Source organism: Strigops habroptila, chromosome 8 (genome assembly GCF_004027225.2).
Source record: "Strigops habroptila isolate Jane chromosome 8, bStrHab1.2.pri, whole genome shotgun sequence".
NCBI lineage: Eukaryota > Metazoa > Chordata > Aves > Psittaciformes > Psittacidae > Strigops > Strigops habroptila.
Genome location: NC_044284.2, coordinates 6,856,298 through 6,873,618, shown reverse-complemented (window position 1 = coordinate 6,873,618; position 17,321 = coordinate 6,856,298). Strand labels below are relative to the sequence as shown.

Here is a 17,321-nt window from a genome sequence, read left to right as displayed (position 1 = left end):
AGGAAAAAAACCCTTTAGTTTTACTAAAAAAGCACTGTCATAAAAGACGACATCTTGACATTACCTGGTTTTGGTGTGTTTGAGTGGGGAGAAACGATACTGTGTCCTTTATGTGGGCCTAGTTGATTTGCAACAAAATTAGAAGAGCTGTTGGATAATGCCCCTCATGCATGAAGGTGCAGAGTGCCCCAGGAGCTACTGCGATGCTTATATATTATAAAATGTAGGTGTAGTCACTAGAAGGAAGAGAAACACAGCCTCCAACTTTTGTCCCTTCAAAGACCTTAATTACTCATTAGAATTAATGATGGTAACAATTACCATGCCCTGTTAAGCCATCACATGAGTAAGCAGCATCAGCTGTTTCAAGTTAAGGCAGAAGATGACCCTGCAAGAGAGTTTGGATCCCTCTGACAGAGAATCCTTCTTTCTTCACATTAAAAAATGTGTCCAGAGTACACCAGATTTGTAAACTAACTATCTCGTGACAATGAGTTCCCTGAGTTAACTGTGCCCTATTGATAGGAAAACATATATTACCATTAAGAAAGTTAAGGTCAAACTCACTGAAGGCATTCTCCCATCTGCTCCTCTTCACAGTTCTTTAATGGTTGTACTGCTGTCTTCCTCTTTTTGTACAGAGTTAATTATTGTTTATACAACAGAAGTGTGGGTTTTTTTCTTTTCTATTAGACTGAATATATAAAAACTCATTGTGAATTAGAAAATCTTAGTTTCCAGAAGTCTTTAGCACAACACAGAAAGGGAATGAAAGCTGAAGCTGCTTAATTGTCCTTAACTGTGTGTATTGGGAAAAGAAATGATACAAAAAGCAACTTCTTAAAACAAGATTTATTGGCACAAACATACATGTTACAAATGTCTACAATATTCTTGGAAAATATGTCACCACTTCAAAAAAAATCACTGTCCACAGAACAGTACAGTAATATCAAACTTTGTAAGTCTTCACAATTTCAGCATCAAAATGCATGCACTCATCGTTTATGAATGGAATTCCACTGACCTCCAGGTAAAGCACTTTAAGAAATTTCCTGGCCACCACAACATGATTTTTCCTCCACAGGTAGCTCTAATAAGATGCAAATGGAATGTTTTCTGTAGAGGCACAGACCACAATTTTTTGCTCAGTACAGCTGAGTCTATGAGGTGAGAGATGCTGTTCTCAACACAGATTTTTCAGATCCTTTCTGAGTGCATTACTACACAGCTTAACACTACTGTGTGGCCTTTAAAGGGATGCAGTTAAAGATTTGGTCTGGAGTTTAGTTTTTAAAAGGGCAACTGAAAACTTATTTCTGCTTATTCCTAGTGGAAGTAAAGCTTGAAGAATTAAAAGGGAAGAGGTAGAAGAAAGGTTTTTGTTTTCCATCACAATTCTAGCAGCATTTCAAAGAGGGGTGGCATTGCTAAGGTGACTTGCGAGGAGAAATAGTAATCTCAGTAAATCCTCTTCTTTCTTTGGTGCCAGTCTAGTAACTCAGTAGCCAATACAGATTTTGTCACTAACCTCAGACAGTACAGAACTAAGCTTTACCATATGTGCTGAATCTGATCCTGTGCCTATCCTCAGCTTCAGTGTCTGAGGAGCAGGCTTCTCATACAGGGGAGAGAATGCACTGATATCCTCAGTGTGATCAGATTGGGCTTAGTCCAGTGTAGACAAGGAAGAAAGTAAGTTCTTGATGTCAGCGGAAGCTCTTTGAAAAATAAGGGTTATATGTACTCCCACTGGACCTGAATTTCATTCTAATCAGATCAATGCACCAAAAAAAGGCAGAAACATGAAGGTGCACACTTCACTTTCTTTTATCAACCTTGGTAGGGAAGAGAATATATCCAGTGGCAGAACTCACTGTAGAATCACCACAAAACTCATCCAGACAAACCCTGTGCAACCTGATCCAACCTCAAAGGGGACCCTGCTTCAAGCAGGAGATTGGACTAGATAAACCCCAGGGGTCCTTTCCAACCTAATTTTTCTATCATTCAAAGGAAAGGCTTTTCCTCTCCTGAATTAGAACGCGGCACAGATTCCATATCAAGCCTGGATTTAGTAAGGATAAACAAGGATTTTTTTTTTTTAAACAGAGACTGGAAAATCTTTATATGCTTAAGCAAATATAGAAGTCACTCCAGAACAGGGCCTATTTTGCTCTTCACTCTGGGCTGGAGAGTGTGAAATTTTCAACCGTCTGTCCATTTTAAGTCTACGGTGCTGAATTGATTAGCTAGTACCTCCAGAGGCTGCTTTTCTGCGTTAAGGCTCAAGCATCAGTTGTTAAGGAAAATACTAATTAGCTGGCTACAAACTCATTTCCTGCCATGACTAAAACAAGTTTATAATAAGAGTTCATATGTTGCCACTAAGAGAACTTTTTATGCTGCAAAACAAACTAAAGGTTGCTCACAGTAGATACTGGCTATGTTTCATCTTTCTCATACTTGGAAAAAGAATATACCACCCAAATGGCAAATGCTTGTCTACGTATATAAGCACTTCTTTCAGAAAGGGGGAGGAAAAAAGAATAGGAGTTGTCAAATAAAAATTTAACCTCTACAACAGTTGGTGTTTCCCCCTCAAAATGTATTTCTGCAACAGACAAAGGATGTTTTTAAGCCCTGCTCTTGAGTAGGAGGTACCAATTTCTAATCTTTCAGTGGTGCTGATATACATAATGTGACTAATATTTTACCACGTATGTGGTCGGGGGAGGGAGGACTTTTAATTGGCAAGACAAAGTAATGATGTTTTTCATGACGAGTAGTGGGCTTTCAGTAACATTTTATTGTGCAAATGTGTGAGTGTGTCTTAGCTACATTAGAATTTTATTTCCAGTCTGAGGAAAAAAGCAAACGGAATATAGATTTAACTTAGCATTTCTAATAAGAAAAAAATATTCTTTCACCAATAAATAGGTTTTGGAAGCTAATTATTTGACTATTTCTAGAGCTGCTAATTGCTTAACTAATAAACAACATCTAAATAAGTAATGGTTAAACTGTATACCCATGGCCTTTACTATACATTCCTACTTTTATTCAGAATTTCTTTTCCCTTTAAGTTTCAGGAAAGGCTGAACTTGCATTATTTAGTACACTGTAGCTTGCTAGCAGCACAGTAACCACACTGACCACTGAATTTTCAGGTCTAGCCAACACTACCATGACTAATGGAGAAATTGTTGCAACCTTTCAGGTCAATATGATAAGTATTAGTAGCTGAACTTCTGAAAACAATTATGCATTGTGCATCTATGAATTTGTAGCTCCATTATATGCACTATCTCACATATTGATCTTACAAAGAAAACAATGTCAGCTGCCATTTTTTACCCTTACTTTAAGCAAACCTGCAGCTTATCAGGGGGAGAAACTAATTTCAAAGGATAATTTAAAATATCGCAACCTCTTACTTCCTTTAAACTCTTTTCATTACAAAAACTCAGTACACCACCACGTGTTCATGTATACATGACAGAAATGTAATGGATTCAGCAAAGTGATTTTCCATCCTCTCCTTGGACCATTCATTAGTGGACAAGCATAGATACTAGAGTGGAGCAAGGGTAAGCAAAATACTCATGCTGTGTCAAAAAGATTTCATTACTGAGACCAAAGAGCTATACAACAAAATGGGCATTAGCTGTGTATCTTTACTGCACCAAGCACCCTGGAGCCCTCATTTGATTAAGTCCTTGATCACTTCTGTAGGTGACAACAGCAGCATGTCTTTGGAGGCTATATTCCAAATGATGCTCTCTGCAAAACACACTAGATCACCCTTCTTGCATATTTCTTCTGCATTTTCAAGAAAAAAAGTGAAGTAAATTCACCTACTGTTTGTCATAGTTCATTTTAAATAGTAGTCTATATACACTTCAATAGACTAGCACTGCTTAGTTTTAACATACAAAAGGTGCTCTTAGGGGTAACCACTTATAAAAAGGAGTTTACTGAATGTTGGCTATATTTCACTTAAGCCATTTCCCAATTTACTATCTTGTCGTTACGACACTATCCTTATTTGCTGTTTCCTCTTTTTTTCCATCAAAATTTATGAAATTACTGTTACAAGAAATGTAACAGCAAAAATGCTGTTGTGTACCAGTCAGGACCTTTCTTTTGTATCCCATCATTTTGAACCACATTAGGATCCAGGAGCCATATTCTGCCTCCAACGTTCTTGTCCCATCAGGGGAGGCTGGTTTAAGGACAGAAGGGCATTATGGGGAGGAGGTTCTGCTCCACTCAGGTCTGCCTCAGCTCTGGTTGAGGCCAGCAATAACAATATGGCAGAAGGCAGGGAGTCAATTCAAAGGGCAGCTGAACAACCCTAGCCCCAATATGCTGTGTTCCAAATGCTCTACATCCCAAAACCACAAAGGCTTTCTTAACAGGATGAAGAGAGTCTGGAAAAATAATGGAGAAGCTGGACACTGTGAGAAGAGCTAAAGATTGGAGAAGCTTTTTTCATAATTATCTTTGTTGTTCTCTATGATATTTGCTCTTTGAGAACAAATACTTTGCCCTTTTAAACTTAAAGCACATGGCTTCTTCAGCTGAATAGAGTGTTACATATGAACCACGAGGCTGTTCTAAACCATGCTGTTTTAAACCAGTACAGGTTATGATTTTTTGCTTTGGAGAGTTAGCAGATGTGATACAGTCATGACAGAATGAGGTTACTGCAGAAATGACTCATTCTTGAATAATCAAGTGTTTACTCCACCAAAACTGCATGTAACTGGACTGCCACAGTTTTTCTGCTTTGTTGTAAGATGTAGCTTTTAAATGTCAGTGCATCAGGAAGAAAGGTAAACTCCTTGGGTGGCTCAGATCTCTCTCTATGCATGTGTTAAAAGACAGTCAGTCTTCTGGTTCTCAATGGAGAAAAAGAGCTTCTGAGCACATCAATGGAGACATACATTAATGAAATAGGGAAGGAAAATTTGCTGAAAAGGAACATAAAATCCTTTCTTGAAGTGGAACAGAGAAGTGCTTCTGAAGGAGACCAGATGAAGAAAGAACAATTGATATGAGGTTCTGATTTAATTGTTTCAAACATCCAAATTTAGTATCCCTCCTGAAAATAACGTCACCATCTGAGAAATCTACAGCCAGCATTTCCCCAGATACAGTTAATTTTTTTCCAAGTTACATTCTTCAGGCTTTTCAGTTTTGCTTTTAAATAAGGTAATTTGAAGGCGCTTGCACTTTCTCTTGCATGAACAAACACATGCTTGAACACATCTCATCTAGCAAAAGGGACCTAAATCAGGTGAGAGGAAGAACTGGCTGGAAGAACATCTCTCTCTTACGGCTACACAGCGGGCCCAAAGGTTATGATCTGTTGTGAGTCCAAAGTTCAGGTCAGGACACAAATCCTGACAAAAGAGACTTTGGTCTCTTCAAGGCCTTTCTCCAACACTCTGTGCACATTGGGTGCAAGCCCAGTGCCTTATATGGCTACTGGTTTAGCCCTCTTCACTGTTTAAAGGGCAGGAGAAGCAGGGTTGATATCTAAATCCTGGATCACACTCAAGCGCTCTCTAGGTTCTTTGTGAAGTTCTAGCGTCAACATGTGTGATCAAGGCACTGTCATAAAAAAATAATAGATTATAGATACTTCCTTCTGGCTGGATAAAGTCCCATAGAAAACAGAAAAACCTCGCTCTGTGAAAGCATGAAAAAGAGCCGAGTAATATCTGAGCTTCTGGAAATTCCTGGAGTTTGAGTCTCCCATGGTAGATGCACTTCTGAGAAGCAGATACCACCATTTTACAGGTATGCTCTAACACAGATGTCAACTCATAAACTTTTTCTTAAGAACTAAAATCCATTGTGTTCGGACAAGAATGGCTCAGCTGTTCGTAAGGTTAAACTTACGTGAAGCCCTATGAGAACAGTGACAGAAGTAAGACACAGAAACAGGAGAATTTCAAAAGGTCTTGCTACCCAGACAAAACATAGCAGATGGTGGCTTTTGTAGTTAATTCCTTGCACAGATAATAGTGTCCTGTTCTTCCATCCAAAGTGTTTAAATCACTTATTGCAGATCACTGTTTTAAAAGGAAAAATGCCAAGTATTTTACTTGCCTGATCTGTTCCTACGACTAATCTCATGCAGGTTCCAATAGAATTCAAGTGCCAGCTTTAAATAATCAAACCAACTGTATTTCTAAACCACTTCTTGTCTTACAGATCCTAGGTTACATTCAGAATCTTTATCAGATTCTCCCCTCCTCCTAATAATATTGGATTATGTTGGACTATGTTGGACTGACTGTGCTATTACATAATGTTGTCAAGTGAAAGTCAGGTCAGATGCCCTGTTTGGGCTTCCACACTACCTGCTCCTGCCAAGTTCTATGTACCAATGTTTTTCGGCTTGAAGCCACATTTAGGATGTTGCAAGGTGAGCTAAATTAGAAAGAAGGTGTAATGCCCAAGCAGGACCTTACTTGTCAGTGGATAGTAGATGCATATAACACTTCTTCAACCTCAGCAGCACTCATTGGCAAGCCAAACAGCAGCTGTGGTGCAAGCACAGACCAGCTCCTAACCATCCCATTTCATATATGCAGTTTCTGAATGGCATCCTAGCTGTACAGCTGTAGCCCAGAAATCCCACGAAGAGGAAGTGCTTAAAGGATAGAATATGCAAGTCTCAGACAATGTCTAGCGCTGGCTAAAGCTAGCAAAATCTCTGCTTCTAGTCAGAGAAGTCCTCAGTTCAGTCCCCAAGATGGCAGTCAGAAAGCAATCAAGCTTGCAGCCCCCTGAGGGTTTGCTGAGGAGTGGGTAAAAGGAAGCCCTTTGGTGCCTTTTTATCAGTCCAAGGTAAAAGCCACTGCAGGAGTTATCAATGAGGAGTAGTAGTTGAAATTCTACCCAGTAATTTAAATTCTAGGCAGTGCTCATGAAACAAGAACAAGTTAATATTTTCAGGGGAAATTTACTATTACAAGTAAGCAGTTGTAACTGCATGGACGTTTTAAATGTAGAGGCAGTGAGTTGAAAGCAATCATTCCTGGCTTCAACACAAATAAGATCTCCAACTGTGCTTCTATAGGTTGTCCTCTGTACGAGTCTACATATATGTGATGGTGTTGCACAATCTATGACCCTGAACAGTCCTATTTTACTATGTTCTCCTTGCAGAAGAACTAAGCCTCTGCAGGAGCAGTTCGACTTTGGGTCTGTGCATCAGGGAAGGACATACTTGTTCATGCTTCCTGGGTTGAATTGGAAATGGTATGTGGCTTATCTTAGCCGATTGCAACCAACCAGCACAGCACAACTAGCAAACAGTGAGCATTCACGAACACACAATATACAAACAACTGAAGAGTTAAACACATTAATTTAGCATATTTCATTAGCACACAGAGGAAATTGTCTCTTCACAAATGTTTTACAACTCACTAAAGGCTAGGTTTCTTGACTAAACTCTTCCTTGCAAATTCTCACCATTTAGCAGTCATCGCCATTAGTTACTGTTTTGAGGGAGAATAAGTAGACATTCCACAACCAGCAGTTTTTCTTCTCCACTCTTCCCTAAAGCTCCCACTTTGATCATTAACTTACTTGAGATATGTTAGGATGTAAGCTTTGCATCCTTATAGCAGTTTCATTTGGAAACTTTACATCTTTGTAGCTAGAGGATTCAAACTCTTTGACGTGTATTTGCAGCTGTATCAGTTGTCAGTTCAGACTCATAAGAGAAGGCACTGTCTGTGTTAAGGATCTGTATCAGCATATAACCTTACTGATCATACCGTCTCCAATGAAAGCTATCTTCATCTCATGAGTCCTTTCAGCATTCCTGTAGAAAACCCCTGTGAGGATAAAGCCACGCTCAACATGCATATCAGTGGCAGGGTCTCACTCTTAGGAGATAATTCTTTCCTATCAGCTAGCCAAAAGGGGCCTGAAGTTGGATGGCTAATTCCTTTTCTAGCAAAGAAGCAATTAGATATAGCATTCAGCTGTGGCACCTCATGGAGCCAAGCCTTTCATGACAGCAGTTTTCTGTGTGGAATTTAGGATTTTCGAATTGTGTATGTACTCACTCAGCTGAAGGACTGAAGTGAACAGGGAGTCCAGTAGCACATTAGTAACTTTGAAAGTTAAGATTCACTAAGCCGCTGACCACTTAGTGGTTAATGATATGAAATTGCACATGTGAATATGAAGTAATAAATACATAAGGAAAAATGTGCAACTGGAACCTTTCAACTAATCCTTGCTTATTCTCTGCAAAATTCTACTTCAATTTGTAGATACATCCACTGCAAAGAACTGGTCTGTGTTTCTGACTTTTTAATCTAAAACAATGACAAGAGAGATGCTCAACAGTGGGAATATTTACACTACTATTATCACCATTTATACTAAATAGAGCCTTTCAGAATTTCCTGGCTCAAAATTTGATAGTTCATTTTTAGTTTGGTTAACTATGATTAAACTATCCAGTGTTAAAAAAAAAAAGAAACAAACCCCTAGGAATTCAACATTTGGGAGAATCCCTACAGTAGCATACAAGAACCTTCTCTCAATATGTCATTTCTCCTAATTACATCTAATGTTAGTTTAAACTGAGTACGAAAAACAGCTTAGCTGAGCGCTTTACAAAGACAACACTACAGTTTATGAACTATACACACACACACATACGAATTAAATCAGATTTTTTAAAAGCCTATTAACACCATACTTGAACAGCGTTTCTCTGCCTTCCTCTTCCCCAGGAAAGCTTTGCTAGGCACCCTTCCCTTTCTTGGCCTCTCTCCACTGTTCCTCTATTTAACTATACCTTCTCCTTCCTGATTTTTGAATGGTTCTCGCAGTGGGGACCATTTCTGCAAAATGGTGCAGAGGCAGCTTCCTACAGTTCTGCTGGGAAGCCACAGATATCACCAAAAGTTGCTCATGTGCTTTAAATTAGGGCTGTAAGTATTGGGGATTGGCATTCAAGAGTCCCATGAAGTCTGACAAATAGCACCTTCAGTTTTTAGCAAGAGTCTGTATCTTGGTCATTTGTGATGCCTCTACCACCATTTTCGCATTTCACTTGGCTTTTTCAAGCTTGTGCTAGCTAATGCTTTCTTGAGTGTCATACAGTTTTCCTTCTGGCTTTTATATTGAGGCCATCCTGGTTGCACAGAACACCCCATTAGGAAAATATTTAAATCTATAAAAGATGGTCATCCAGTCCTATTTATTTTCTGCAGGCAATGCTTTTAGACTTGGATCATAAAACTAATCTCAGAAAATCTGTGTTTGCTTGGCTAAGTTGAAATAAGATGTCTTACATGAATACTTGTAGGTACCACTCTCTTCAATGTGAGTAGCAGATACTACCTCAGAAAGTTACATCTGATTGTGGGTTTTGCCATCCAACTTTAGGTGCTCAGATTGAGAATTTTGGCCCTAACGTTTGCTGTAACCTTAGGTTTGGGTCCAATCCACCTGACAGTGTCCCTTTAAGCAGGAGCTTCCCCATAGCTGCATTCCCTGATTCTTAGATGGTTTAGGATGCTTTTCATATACTACAGTTTCTGAAGGTCAGTGCGTACACATTTTAAGACACAGTGATAAGACAGTGTATGGAACTACTTGGCAGTATTTAGCTGGTACAGTTTCTTGTGGAAACAACAGAATTCCAAAACACACCACACTGAATGCTTATGGGTTATTACAAGCAAAAATCCCAAGACACCGGGAATTAAAAAGCAGATTTCAACAAAGGAATACTGATATCGTTGGTTGATACGAACAAAGTTGTGCCAAGTCTTCCTTCTCTGCTTTTTCAAGTGGAGAAATAAACTGGGAAAGGAAGCAGAAGGGAAAAAAAGACATAAACCAACAGTTATTACAGAGTTACTGTTGAGCTTTTTCTCACACGAGTGTGTGCTGCCACAGAATGGCAAACACCTTTAGCACATCTTTGCTATAGCACATAGTATGCCTTCCTAGCTGGAATGGGGATACTCCTGTGACAAACGGAATTCGGAGGAGGAACTGGAGTGGAAAGCAGGGGAGATTGCAGCTCAAACAAGGACTGATGGTGATGTTAGCTCCAGCTCCAGCAACACCTACAGTCCCACATGTTGTAACTCTTCCTTCAGCAGGGAGCCAGCCTGCTTTTCCAGGGCCTCTCTACCAGGATGGTAGGAAGCCTGGCTTGGGACGTTTCACCACCCATGGTAGCTTGTTGCTGTGAGGAACTACCCAATTTATTATTCTAGCCACCCCTAGAAGGTATGGTCTTGTTCCAATTCAAATCAGTGACTGGAGAAGCCATGCAAGCCTTGTCTGGGACAGCACTTGGATGCTTGATGTCAACAGGATTTAAACATGTGCTTGAGAGCTATTGTAAATAAATACATCATTGAGTTCAATACACAGGGTCCTTCCTGAAGCTGCAACCTTCAGGCACCATTGCAGAAGGATCTGAAAAAAATAGCGTAGACTGAAAAAATAAGATCCAGATGCATTTAAATCTCACTAAACTTGCACTGGATCTCACTATGGTGAGCCATGACCTGAATTTGATGATGTGACACTCAAGTTTTATAACCCTGATAACACTCAAGTTAAATACCCTAAACCCAACCTAAGCCATGTCAATCCTGCTATGTCTGTTTCTAAACTTTCCAGGACAGGCATCCAACTTTTAAAACTAGGAGGGAGACAATATTATTATTGATATATAATTTCAGCCTTAACTTCTAAAGAGAAATTCTGAGCTATCTTGTTTGCTTTTTACTTTCTTGTTAAGATACACATAATGCTCAATGACGCATACGTACACAGCAATCAGTTCAATGGCTGCACATCTGTCTTCCCAGGCTGCTGCACTAGACTGCAGAACAAAGGCCCATCTTTCCCTTGAAGCCAGCTGCCTTGAGTACCCAGTTAATATAGTTAATTAATATCTAGCCATTTCCCATTCTTGCTGTATCAATGTTACGAAACCCTAGAATCATTCCGGGTCACTCTGATGCCAGCATTCATAAGACTAATAAACTGCCACATGTACTTAAATCCTTTTAGTCATGTTTACAGGTGATTCTGTAAGCCTTCTTTATAGAAGCAACAGAGGAAAATGGAAACATGCTGAATACAAGGCATGTAATTTGAGAGCTGGGAATTAATTCACATCCACAGTTTAGCCTCCTAGTGAATCTCTTCTGGGTTACTAGCTGGATTGTCTAACTCAAGAAATCTCCCTTTTAAAAGTTAATGCCATATTACAGTTATGTCACATAACAGCTGTTGCTAACACAGAGGTTACATAAAGAAAATGTTCAGTTCCTGTCATTACGAGATCCCTGGGTCCCAACCAGCACGACTGCTATTATTCATTCATATGCTATCTTTCCTATATAACCAACATGTGGAATGAGATGGTCTTTCAAGACAAGAAATCAATGACTTTGGGCCATCTTTTAGCAATATTTAGGTATTCAAGGTGCAAAAGGATTTTCAGAAGCACCAACATCTCAAATTCCTGCTGATTTAGTATGAATTAGGCACCTACATGCTTCTAAAAAAATTCATCAGATGCCCGTTTGCCCGTGGGCCTTCACCCTCTTTTTGTAGGTGTGAGGTAACTCAAGCATTACTGTTCTCACTAGAAAACACCAGGATTGTGGCACTGGTTGTAATGAAAGGAAGATATTTGAAACTGCATAAAAAATTGTATTATCATGAAAAGGGAGAGTCTTTAATCCTAGGGAAAGTTATGTAACATGCTAATGTAAAATACATTAAATGTCAGTAAATTCCACCTGTATGTCTAGAGAGTTTGCAGTAATTCTCACTATAACAACATGACACTAGAGGGGAATTTCACAAATCAATCACTTTAAATATTTTATATCAATTTTTTGTGTCTTTTTAAAATATATCAGCACTTCACATGTCACAGAGCTATTGAGATCATAAACAAAAGAGAAAATGAGCTACTCACTTATAATTATAATGAGAATGACTGCGCATACTACACCAAGGATGATCATCATCTATAAAAAGAAAGTTGCAAGAAAAAAGAAAGTCAGATTTTCACATGAAAGACATTAACCTCTCAGATTTTTTGCTTTTTCTTAGTGGGTCATTCCTTGCACTTTTAATTCTTGCAAAGACTCGCTGGAACAGGATTGTTAAGGCCCCACATTTAGGATATATTTCAGGAACAGCTGACCACCAGCAATGGACATAGCCTCTTGTCCAACCTTGTCCATCAGCTAAGATGCAGTGACCAACCTCGTCCATTTCAAAGTAAACTTCTGAAGTAAAAGAACTCCAGAGGTGATTTAAGTGGCTGGATCCACGCATGGCCATATAATCCTTTATACTAGAGTAACTTGGTCACTTTTGACCACATTCCCATGCTCAGGGAAGAGGCAGGTGGAGATGTCTAATGCCTAGTAGCTATTTGTGCTGGCTCTGTGTACCTGTGCTATTGGGAGAGGTAGTTCAGGCTCGCCAGCACAGTTTCTAGCATGTTAGCCTGGAAATAGCTCATTGCAAAGTTGAGATCTGTTCCCACAGGAGCAGATACATCAGAGCCAGCTGTGCACAGACCATACCAGCACTGAGTTCTGCGGGGTATGAGACATGCTGAATGCTAACGAGGCCACGAGAGATGCTGCAGTCCAGTTCCCATCATTACCCCAGTGAGAATGGAATGATTGAAAAACAACAAACATGAACATGTCAAATCAAGGCCTTCATTCCTCCCAGTGTGTGTCTGGAGGACAGAGCCAGCCATTGGCTTGCAAGAGATTTCTTTATGTTTCCCCCTCCTTGCAGAGTTTGGGAGCCAGAGGAAGGACAACGGGATTCTGTTTGTCAAGGTAAAGCAGGAAGGGACAATGACAAAAGGAAAATGAGGGTACCTTTGGAAGTCTAGTGTAGTGTGGGTCATTGTGGTGACTGCAGTCAGCATTGGTGAACCTAACTCAAAGTCTGTGTTTGTAGCTCTCAAAAGCCCTGCTTCCTGCACTGTGAGACAAAGCAACTGGGCAACAGCTAGAAGAGGCCCAGAGGAACTGCTCAGTTGAATTTCTAAGCTACAGCCACTTATTTCTGGTGTGTTTGTGCATGTAGTTAACACAGAATACTTTGTCTTGCTTTACATTTCATAGCACTGTGGGTTGAAGAGACAAAGCAGGCAACAGGCTTGTGAGGGATACATGTGGGATTCTCCTTTGGGAACTGGTGGTTTTATTTGAGTGGACGTGAATAGCCAGCAGCAAAGTTGCTATTGAAGAGAAATGGAAATGAAGGTGGATTTTTGGCCTAGCATTCATGTTGATGGTGCACAAGTAGAAAGAAGCAAGAATATGAGGTCTTATATGAGTAAGAGGAGCTAAAGTTTCCAGGTCTAGAAAACACAAATCCTGAGGCCTGAAAAAGCAAAGGAGAGTGAAGTTCCCTCTGCTCATGGGAAAGATGAGACTTCGAAGACAGCAGAGGAGACAGCTGGTTGATTCAAGTCCTGATCTATCCTAACCTGCCCCTTTTCAAAAGGGACTGTGATTTTCTCAATTCTCACAGCACTTTGTGAAACTAACTAATTTTTTTGTAGTTTACCATCTTAAAGAAAGATCAAGAGACTGATGATCTCCCAGAAGGAAAAAGCTTCTTTTCTCCCACTACCAGAATTCACTGTATCTGTTTGGGTTTTGTAGTTCACACAGGAAGCTGACATGAATTAACATAGACTGCTCTCCCATCCCTATATGCAGGCACTGACTGAAGCATCAGAATTTTTATCTACATTTTATATACTGCAGAAATTATCAAAATAGTGAGTTCTGTTAAAGATCAAAGTTGCTTGACTTATTATCCTAGAGCCTGAAGGGCAAGGCATCTCTTCCTGCCCTGTACAGGAAGAGACCACTTAGAGATGCCATCCTGCAATCAGAGTTCCATTAAATGCAAATGAAAGTAATGTATGCCATTAAGTGATTTTTAACAAGATTTTCTATTCCTTACCTTGCAATTTTTCCACCAGTATTTTCTCTTCAGTTTGGCTGCACTGGTTTCAAACTGTGAGGCACCTGCTTGCAATGCATCTGCTCGGTTGTCAAGCTCTGATAGCATCTGGTCTCTTTCTAGCACCTTGTCCACGTTCATTCTCATGATGTCTACCACCTGCAAAGGCACAGCCTCATGTTACATTCCACACACAGTAAAGCTGAAGGTCACCCTTATGCTCACACTCTGTAATGTCACATAACATACTGAAACCAGCCATTTGCCATTATGGCATGTGATGGCAGTTACCTGGACAGTGCCTCAAAAACCATACCTATGGAAATGGACACAGTGAGAACAAAATAAACACAGCTAGACTGTGCTCAGATGCTTTTAAAGCTAAAAAATAAAGGGACATTATGAAATACTGTAATTAGTTTCATTAAAGCTTTTGATTTCTTTTATCCTACAACCAGCCACTTCACTATAAGTACAGAAAATTGGTGGAGACCGCTGCACTACAATTTGGTTGACATCCAAATTGTCATCACTAAGACCAAGCCATTATTTTCTTTATACTTTCAATATAACTTCCTTCCCTGAACTAGAGAAATCGGCTAGATAAAGGCCACTCTACAGGGAACCGTATGCATTTCCTGACCAAAGAATTTACTCATTCTGCAGTTCTTTCTCAGACAAGATTACTTCCCAGCCATAATTTGAAGTCCTGCTTGGAAGTGGAGGAGGAGAAAATATTACCTGAGAAAATTCAGCCTGAAGTGTAGCAGGGAGCTCATGCCTCCTCATCTCACAGCCTCAGCAAAAACGTGTGCGCAGCCAGTACACACGAGGTAAGGCCCTTTCATGCATATATCTTATATGTTGAGTTAGACAAAAAGTCCCTTTCTAGCAAGGCAATAACTCTAAGTAGCATTCCTTTACAAATTCATCCCCAGTGTAAATGTTAGACAGTATACCAGACTTGGTAAAGTCGTGTCCACTTATTGTAGCAGCGAGTACGAATGCTGGGCTGTTACTTCTCACACTCTGTAATAAGGAAGTCATGTTGTTTGTATTTAATGTAATTTAGCTATTATTTGCAAAACTCCAGAGTTATTAAAAAAATACATGATTTAAACACAGTGAGATGAAGCTGGTAGTGAAAGAATCTTTGAAAGGACTGGCACAGGGTTAAATGCTGTTCCAAACCTCAAAACATTTGTTTCACTTGTCTACCAAGCCTAGAACAAAATCAAATGTTTTGGTCAACACAAATTTTCTTTCTTACTTTTCCAAACAAAAACTTTCCAAGCATTTAATTTCATATCAAATAAAAGAAAATTTGTTTTCATCTCTTAGCTGGTATTGAGCTGAATGTTGTCTTGGTACAATGTTTCATAGTGGAAAATTTAAACTATTTGAAAATGCTGAAACAAAATACTGTAACATTTCCTACCCATCCTGTCTTTTTTTTTCTTCCACCCAGAACTATTTATTGAATTTAACCTGACTGCAATGAACACTTGTTCAGATGAGACTGTGTTTATTTTAAATAAATGTTTGTCTAGAATAAAGCCAAGATCTGGGCCTTAGAAAATAAGGTGTAGGATGCCTAGAGAAATCAGAGGGGAAAACCCAACATGGATATAGTAGAAATACTGTATCAGCATTGATATAACATTTAAAATGTCAGTCATTTTACTAAGACCAAACGTTTTCTCTTAATCAATGCCTTGATGGTGTTGTCAAGTTCCAGGTTTGGGTCTGAAGTGCTGTGCAGAACAGCGCCTGGAGCAGAGTAGCCAGAGGAGCGTAGTGCTGTGGTGTGCGGTGCCACCTACAGATTATCTACCCACACGACATGAAAGAAAACCAGGAAAGATCTAGTTGGAAGGTCAAAGCTTAACAGATCAGATAGGTGCCATAAACCAGTGCATTAATCATCACAATTTATCCACAAAGACAGACAACCACACATGACACCATCTTCAACTGAACAATTCTCATGAGTTGAATCTACCTGTGAGAAACTGATGGTCTGTCCCTGTGAAACAGCCTGCGAGATTAGCATCTAACCTTCAGGAATGCAGGAACATGTTAAAAGAGCTGGTTCCACTATTACATTTCCTTCTAACCTGACCGACTAAGATGAGTTTCTGAATTGGCACTATGCCCATGTTTATTCTGCAGAAGCGTTACTGGTACAAGGATGTTCATATACAGAATCTTTCTTGTGCAGTCTGCCTCCTCATAAATGCCATCCTTGGTAAATCTCATTTCCTACATTCACTGCCTTCAGATGAGCAGGAATGACTGGATCACTAAGGAGGAAAAGTATCTTACAGAAAAAAGAGACACACACAAACCAAAACCACATCAGCACCCTTATAGTGAACAACAAATCACCTGGAGCCACTTACTTCATCCACCCGGGCTTGTGTCTGCTGCAGCCGTTTGGTAGCAGGAGGTGGCACTGCAGCCCCAGCACTGGTGGGACCTTGGGTAGGAGCTGGAGCAGACCTAGATCAAAACCAGAGAATACAAAAAGTGATGGAAACCATCTTCACTTGTTTACTACCCCTTTTCTGGAATAAGTCAAAAGTACCTGTCTCATAAAAGAAGTTTTCCATTGTCTCACAGCCCACTAGTGAGACATTTGCATTCCTAGTGTCCCATTCCCTCCCATGCTGCAATGATTTTTCACCCTGTTTTTTGATAGGACCACATCAAACTCTTTCCCTCCCATGCTGCCTTTTAAACATCAAGCATTTCAGGTTATCTACCCTAAATTAGGCCAATGGCCAAACTGATCACAGGCTTGACTAGCAGGGCAGAGCTTACGTCCCTCTAAGGAAACAGGCTCTGCTTTGGGTATTTTATATTGATCTGTAGGGGCCAGGGCTGTGACCCTGCCTTCCTCCTCAGTGTGCTGAGGGACGCACTCCCCTGCTCCTCGGTGTTTGGCTGGAAGCTAACCAAATAAAGATGAACAAAAGGAGAGGAGAAAGAAACGGAGGAGGAAGTGGGGGTGAGAACTGCGCACAGCATGGGGTTAGTCACCTCAGGCATTCCACCAATGCTTAACAACCCCACCTGTAGTCACCAAATGCCCCACCAGAGCAGCTGGCCAGGCTCAAACATCAGCCATGGACCCCGGATGAATATTTGCAGCAATATTGTGAACAGAGACCTGATCTTCACATCAGCCCTTTTCTTAAGCATCAACACCGGCTTTCCCCAGTCTGCTCTTAAACAAAAGGCAAAACAAAAGTCCCTTAAAATCCCACAGCAGATCCAGTCTGTCTCAG

At 40.1% G+C, this 17,321-nt stretch overlaps 1 protein-coding gene across 1 annotated transcript in view; it reads right to left on the bottom strand.

Moving 5' to 3' along the window:
• Positions 1–834: 834 nt before the first annotated feature.
• Positions 835–17,321, bottom strand: part of LOC115611773 (vesicle-associated membrane protein 2-like) — a 51,077-nt gene continuing 34,590 nt past the window's right edge. Inside the window, exons 2-5 of the mRNA XM_030495177.1 lie at positions 16,434–16,533; positions 14,032–14,190; positions 12,002–12,053; positions 835–9,852 (exon numbers count right to left, since the gene is read on the bottom strand). Of these exons, the coding sequence (XP_030351037.1) occupies positions 9,836–9,852; positions 12,002–12,053; positions 14,032–14,190; positions 16,434–16,533 (328 nt within the window). The 3' untranslated portion in view covers positions 835–9,835. The remainder of the gene's footprint in view (positions 9,853–12,001; positions 12,054–14,031; positions 14,191–16,433; positions 16,534–17,321) is intronic.